Source organism: Sinocyclocheilus anshuiensis, unplaced genomic scaffold (assembly GCF_001515605.1).
Source record: "Sinocyclocheilus anshuiensis isolate Anshui unplaced genomic scaffold, SAMN03320099.WGS_v1.1 scaffold3329, whole genome shotgun sequence".
Classification (NCBI taxonomy): Eukaryota; Metazoa; Chordata; class Actinopteri; order Cypriniformes; family Cyprinidae; genus Sinocyclocheilus; species Sinocyclocheilus anshuiensis.
Window position 1 is genome coordinate 160,800 of NW_015557070.1, and position 6,868 is coordinate 167,667.

At 40.3% G+C, this 6,868-nt stretch overlaps 1 protein-coding gene across 1 annotated transcript in view; it reads left to right on the forward strand.

The window, feature by feature from the left end:
• Positions 1 to 6,868, forward strand: part of tmprss6 (transmembrane serine protease 6) — a 12,614-nt gene that overhangs the window by 1,329 nt on the left and 4,417 nt on the right. The window contains exons 3-13 of the mRNA XM_016471387.1: positions 12 to 154; positions 415 to 482; positions 567 to 748; positions 857 to 898; positions 2,155 to 2,359; positions 2,439 to 2,575; positions 2,893 to 3,005; positions 4,014 to 4,123; positions 4,307 to 4,449; positions 5,544 to 5,642; positions 5,884 to 5,997. Of these exons, the coding sequence (XP_016326873.1) occupies positions 12 to 154; positions 415 to 482; positions 567 to 748; positions 857 to 898; positions 2,155 to 2,359; positions 2,439 to 2,575; positions 2,893 to 3,005; positions 4,014 to 4,123; positions 4,307 to 4,449; positions 5,544 to 5,642; positions 5,884 to 5,997 (1,356 nt within the window). The remainder of the gene's footprint in view (positions 1 to 11; positions 155 to 414; positions 483 to 566; positions 749 to 856; positions 899 to 2,154; positions 2,360 to 2,438; positions 2,576 to 2,892; positions 3,006 to 4,013; positions 4,124 to 4,306; positions 4,450 to 5,543; positions 5,643 to 5,883; positions 5,998 to 6,868) is intronic.

Here is a 6,868-nt window from a genome sequence, read left to right on the forward strand (position 1 = left end):
TGTGTGTATAGAGTACAGGGTGTGGGTTCTGGAGCCGCGGCTGGTCCAGCAGTACACAGCCAGTGTTTCTATACTCAATCTGAACTTCTCTGTCAGTCTGTCGAGCCACGAGAGCTCAGAGTTCAGAGCGGCGGCTGCGTCTGTGCAGAACATGGTGAGTCTGAACATCACAGTCCTTCCTCTGATCAAACCAGCACAACACAGCTGGAAAACCAGCCCGGTTTAGTCAGGTCAAGCTGGCACACCACCGATACAGTTAACTCTAACTAGCTGTTTTACACTAGAACATGTCATAATAGGCAAATCTAACAACCCTGGTCTGGATGATCTTATAGAGAGGAATCCTGAGAACTGCTGCTGGTGAGTTTGAATGCACAGATGCACACAGAACGTGGTTTGTTTTCTCTCTGACAGGTGGAGAAGCTGCTTAAGTGCACAGACCTGTCCAGATACTTCAACTCCAGCGCAGTGTTTGCGTTCGGGTGAGGAGCGCTGCTCTCCGTCCCTCTGTGTTTCATGAGCAGAGGTCTGCAGCATCTTCATCTGTTCCTCTGGTGTTCCTGTAGGAACGGCAGTGTGGTGGCTCATCTCTGGCTGCGTCTGTCGGTTCCTAGCAGTCGTGTGGAGACGGTGAGCATCCAGCGACTGAATGAGAGTGTGTTCAGAGAACTGCAGCGCTTCAGCGACGCTCAGCAGATCAGCAGATACGAGGGTTTCCATCTGCTGCTGCCCTCGCTCAGCTTCACCGGTAACATCACCTTCACTGTCAGACAGACACATGTGTGATGACTTCTGCTGTGTTTTTGTTCACTTGTTTTTACTGCTTTGTGTTGATTTGTGTTTTTCTACTTTCCAGAAACCCACCCCAAAGTTATAGATCTTTTTCAAGCTACATTTGGTATGATTTTGATTTTGTTTTGTTTTTTCTAATTTTGCGGTGTGATTTTTAAAACAATAATTCAAAGGTTTTAATTCATTTTCACGCATTTTGATCACATCTTTTATATCAGTTTTGATAATAAAGTGGCATCAAACAGTATTAAATCACACTTGAAAATCATTTATTAGATCACAAAATTCACACCAGGTGTCATTTACTGCAAAGAAAGGCAACAAACACACTTTACAGTCAGAGCATTTGATTTGTTGGGTTTGAACTGCCAAATAAATAGATGTAATGCTGAAGATGAAGACAGTCAGGATTGTGTTTGTTTGTGGTTGATGTTGATAGTTAATGTGATTTTCTGTTAAGTGAATTGGCTTCATACATCCAATAAAAACCACCAAAACACCAGCTGAGTTTGTTTGTTCATAGGAACTGATTTGTAGAAATGTAGCATTGCATCAGTGTCTCAGCAATGGATGCTCTGCAGTGAATGGGTGCCGTCAGAATGAGAGTCCAAACAGCTGATAAAAACATCACAATAATCCACAAGTAATCCACAGCACTCCAGTCCATCAGTTAACATCTGGAGAAGACAAAAGCTGAAACACATCCAGCATTAAGATGTTTTTAACTAAAATACGTTGAGTCCATAATCCATAATAACTCTTCCTGCAGTGAAAAAGTGTTCTGGTGTGAATCAGGAGAGAAATCTGCACAGATCAAGCAGTGTTTAAACAGCTCTAAACTAATATGTGGCTGGATCTTGATGCAAGAGACAACAGCAGATGCACTTTTTCACTGCAGGAAGAGTTATTATCGATTATAGACTCTATGGTATTTTAGTTAAAAACGTCTTAATGCTGGATGTGTTTCAGCTTTTGTCTTCTCCAGATGTTAACTGATGGACTGGAGTGCTGTGGATTACTTGTGGATTATTGTGATGTTTTTATCAGCTGTTTGGACTCTCATTCTGACGGCACCCATTCACTGCAGAGCATCCATTGCTGAGACACTGATGCAATGCTACATTTCTACAAACCTGATGAAGAAACAAACTCATCCTAATCTCGGATGAACTAAGGGTGATCATATTTTCAGCACATTTTCATTTTTGAATGAACTATTCCTTTAACAAATATAGGAGTTAGTTAACCATAACTAGTCGTGCCATGCTTTACCAGTGGTAATATTTTGACTGTCCACCCGGACTTCTGGAGACTCGTCTGTCCCGAGTGTTATTTCTCCTGAAAGCCTCTGTCTCCTCACAGACTGCTATCGCTACACGTCTCTGGTCTCAGCGGAGCCGGTGGTTCTGGAGGGGCCGAACATGCAGCGCTCGTCGTGTCTGTGGCACCTGAGGGCCCCTGCGGGCTCCCGGCTGGAGCTCAGGGTCGAGTGGCTCCTGAGCGAGTGTCGCGACCGTCTGATCATCTACGACTCGGTCACGCCGACAGACTCTCATCTCATCACCTCGTGAGACTCGTACTCATCTCTGGTTCACATCATGCATGTCAAACGCACAGATTCTGATCGAGTGTCTCGTCTCTCTCAGGCTTTACGGCTGCAGTCGGTACGAGCAGACGGTGCAGCTGCTGTCGTCTGCTGACTGGATGACGGTGGTTTGGAAACAGGGTCTGTACAGTTACAAGGATCCGTTTTCACTGAGCGCGCGAGCTTGGCTGGACCAGGGTAATGCATCACTAATGAATAAAATATTTCTGTATTTTTATTATTTTTCAATTTTTATTTATGTTTTAATAATTTTATTTATTTGTATTTTTTGTTCATATTTTCAATATATCTGTATTTTGAATTATGCATTGCATTTTGTTGTGTTTTAGGGTTAAAGGAAATGTCTGTACACCTGTCCAATTTTCATTACTCTACAGATTTTTTTCTTACAATGTGGAAGTGATGCAGATTGAATAGAGATTTCATTACTTCACTGTAATTATTTTGTCTGGAGTGTTGTTAAGCGATCATGATGTTTTGTGTTTGTGTTACAGATTGTTCCTACAGTGTTGTGTTAGAGAAGACAGACGGTGTCCAGGGCATTTTACAGACGCCCTTCTACCCCAGTTATTACCCTCCCGACACCAACTGCACCTGGATCTTCACTGTAAGACTGTCATCAGACAATTCAGCGCATTTAAAGGGATAGTTCACCCAAAAATTAAAATCAAAAATTTACTCGCCTAGTATTTACTTAGTGATGGATTTGTTTAGTTATATGACTTCCTTCTTTCAGACAAATCCAATCGGAGTTAGATTTAAAAATGTCCTGGCTCTTCCGAGCTTTATAATGGCAGTGTATGGGTGTTGAGATTTTGAAGCCCAAAAAAAGTGTTTTGTTTTGCTCTCTCTACGCTATGCTTCAGAAGGCCTTTATTAACCCCCCAGAGGAGCACTTTTTATGATGGATGGACGCACTTTTTTGGGCTTCAAAATCTCAACACCCATTCACTGCCATTATAAAGCTTGGAAGAGCCAGGACATTTTTAAATCTAACTCCGATTGTATTCGTCTCAAAGGAGAAAGTCATACACACCTAGGATGGCTTGAGAGTGAGTAAATCATGGGCTAATTTTCATTTTTGGGTGAACTATCCCTTTAACTGGACTTACACGCTTTAAAGTCGACATGAAATCAGAATTGACACTATTAATTTTCTTAAGTTGAAATGTAGCTTTCCTGTAGCTCAAACAGTAGAGCATGTCAATTGCCGTAAAATGATTTTCATTCAGAAATTCCTCATACATTTCACAAATCATTACAAAGAAGCAGCAAGTAACATTGCATTAAATGTGAAATTTTGAAATAGAAAGACTGAAATATCATTTTCTTGGAAAACATACTCCAATAATATTTTTTTTATTTAAAACACTGAAAAATAATTTACAGTGCTGTGAATGTGGACTGCAGCTTCAAGCCTTCCAAAGCACGCAAAAGCACATTGAATGCATTTGACTCGCGCACTAATATATTCAGGTTTTCTGAGGTCATATGACGCTTTTCCAGTAGTTTTTAATATGCATGAGCTGTAACTGCATGTGAAGCGGGAATCGGCGCAGTGTTTCACAGAAGAACTAAAGTCAGGCTGACTGTGTCTCTGTATCTGTGTGTTCAGGTGCCGTCGGTGGAGTTCGGTCTGACTCTGTCCTTTGAAGGATACGAGCTGAACCGTGCCAGTTACAGTCAGACCTGCACACAGGGCAGATGGAGCATCCAGAGCCGCAGGTCAGTGTGTGTGTGTGAGTGTGTGTGTGTGAGTGTGTGTGTGTGAGTAGTGTGTGTGTGTGAGTGTGTGTGTGTGAGTGTGTGTGTGTGAGTGTGTGTGTGTGACGGGTGTGTGTGTGTGTGTGTGAGAGTGTGTTTGTGTGTGTGTGTGTCCGTGTGTGACAGTAGTGTGTTTGTGCGCAGGCTGTGTGGCGTCCGAGGCTTGCAGCCGTATTCCGAGCGAATCCACCTGCTGTCGAGCACCGTCTCTGTGTCCCTGACATCTGAGGTGTCTCTCACCGGCCCGGGCCTGCAGGTTCACTACAGCATCTTTAACCAGTCTGATCGTTAGTACACCTCTGCGTCTCTTTAAACTGTCTGCATTTAACTTTGCTTAGTACATGTTTACAAGGGTCATGAAATGCAGTTTCAGATTTTTATTTTGTTTCTTCGTGAGATTAGTTTATACTATACTTGCACCAAGAAATGCCCAATATTAGTAAAAATGTGACCCTGGAGCACAAAAGCAGTCTTAAGTCGCTGGGGTATATTTGTAGCAATAGCCAAAAATACATTGTATGGGTCAAAATTATAGATTTTTCTTTACAAAGTAAAGATCATGTTCCATGAAGATATTTTGTAAATTTCCTACCGTAAATATATCAAAAAAATGGACCCTTATGACTGGTTTTGTGCTCCAGGGTCACAAATGATAATTTTTCATCCTGTCTGTGAAAAACACTCAATTTCAAGGCGTGTTTCCTCTCGCAGAAAGATACTCGAGATGGCAAGCGTTGTGACAGAGCTGTATATGTTTAACACAACTCGACCACAGTGATTACAACAGTCTGCTTCAGTGTGGAAATGCTTGCTTGATTGCTTCATTTTCAGTAAATAGTTTCAAAAAGGACTATTATTAGTTGTCGTGTTACAAAACAGCTTAAGTAGGTTTAAGAAAGCACATTGTTTCTCATTCATTTGCCAACAGTTAAACATTTATTTTGGTTGCAACTTTCATGCTTAGTGTGGCAGCATCTTAAACACATCCAGATATCTATATACAGTGGCATGCGAAAGTTTGGGAATCCCTTGCAGAATCTGTGAAAATGTGAATAATTTTAACAAAATAAGAGAGATCATACAAAATGCATGTTATGTTTTATTTAGTACTGTCCTGAGTAAGATATTTAAGATATACAGTTATATGTGTGTATTTATAAATTCATATAAATATAACCGCAGGTCAGAGAGAGCAATGGTGAGCACCACTAATCATTCATACTTTAAACTGAGCAGTTATTTTGGAGTTCTGAAACTTGCAGTATGTTTTTATTGTAGCATCACCTCTCATATGTGTAAAAGTCGAGATCATTTTGATTCTCATCACATGACTGTGTGTGTGTCTCTGTGTGTGTGTGTGTGTGTGTGTGTGTGTGGTCAGCGTGTCCCGGTCAGGTGCTCTGTCATGTTAACGGTCTCTGTGTGCCGGCGTGTGATGGTATCAGCGACTGCCCCAACGGTCTGGATGAGAGAAACTGCGGTAAATCTCCATCTTCACTGCATGATGCTTGAAAACGCTTATATGACTAATAGCAAATGACATTTTCTACCGAATTCTAAAGAAAGGAAGTGAAAAATATGATCAGAAGTGTGTGTGGGCAGAGAGACGCAATTATGAAACGCAAAAGAAAAGCTGCGAATGGAAAAACCTTCTTACTGAAACAAGAAAGAGCTCCAGCGACCGTAACTAATGGTGTGTATGTGTGTGTGTGTGTGTGCAGTGTGTATCGCTCAGTTCCAGTGCTCAGAGGACAGTCAGTGTGTCGACTACTATAAAGTGTGCGATCAGCATCCAGACTGCATCGAGGGCAGCGACGAGGAAAACTGCACACACGGTACACACATCATCTTCTGTTGTTTCTGTACTGAGCTGAAGATATTTCCTCTCCCCTGACCCTCACAGAAACTCTCGCATATCAGGATATTAATTAATACAAATATTAGTGTTTATAAACCTGTTTTCTTTGACATTTGTTCCCCACAATGTAGGTGAAACCTGTACAATCTCTCACACACACACACACACACACACACACACAGACACACACAGACACACTCATATATGCATGAAACAAATAATATCATATTCATATTCTACCTCAAAATCAAAAGAAGTGAGTTTTTGCATGGTGACGTTAATTTCCTTTGTGACATTAATTTGAAATGTGTCCAATTCAACACATTAATTCCTAAAATTCTCATGCATGTAGAAATACTTGATATGTACTATATAGAATTTCTACATTGTGTTAAATTGCCATAAAAAAATTGCAATTATTAAGTAACAATTAAAAAAAAAAAGGTCCTGAAAATAGACTTCAAATTCTTATTGCAGAATATAAATGATTATTTCTTTTGTTCCTTTTAATTTTTTCTTTCTGTCCTTGACCTAAATTTCTCGTTTATGTAATGATTTCTATAATTGCTACATAAAAAGCCCAACTGTAGCTATTTTATAATAATAAAAAAAAAACTTATTTACTTGATTTATTTAAACAGCACTTCTCCCTTGGAAGCGCAGCACAAACACACACACAACTCTTCTGTGTGTTTCTACATACTTAACCATATTTTGGGGACAAATTCACACCCAGAATTGAGCTAAACTTGACAAAAGCTCCTTTTGGGGAAATCCTCATTTGTAAAAATGATATAAAAGTAAAGTAAATAAAGTGTTTTTTTTATTGTAATGTAGAACTTTTTTCT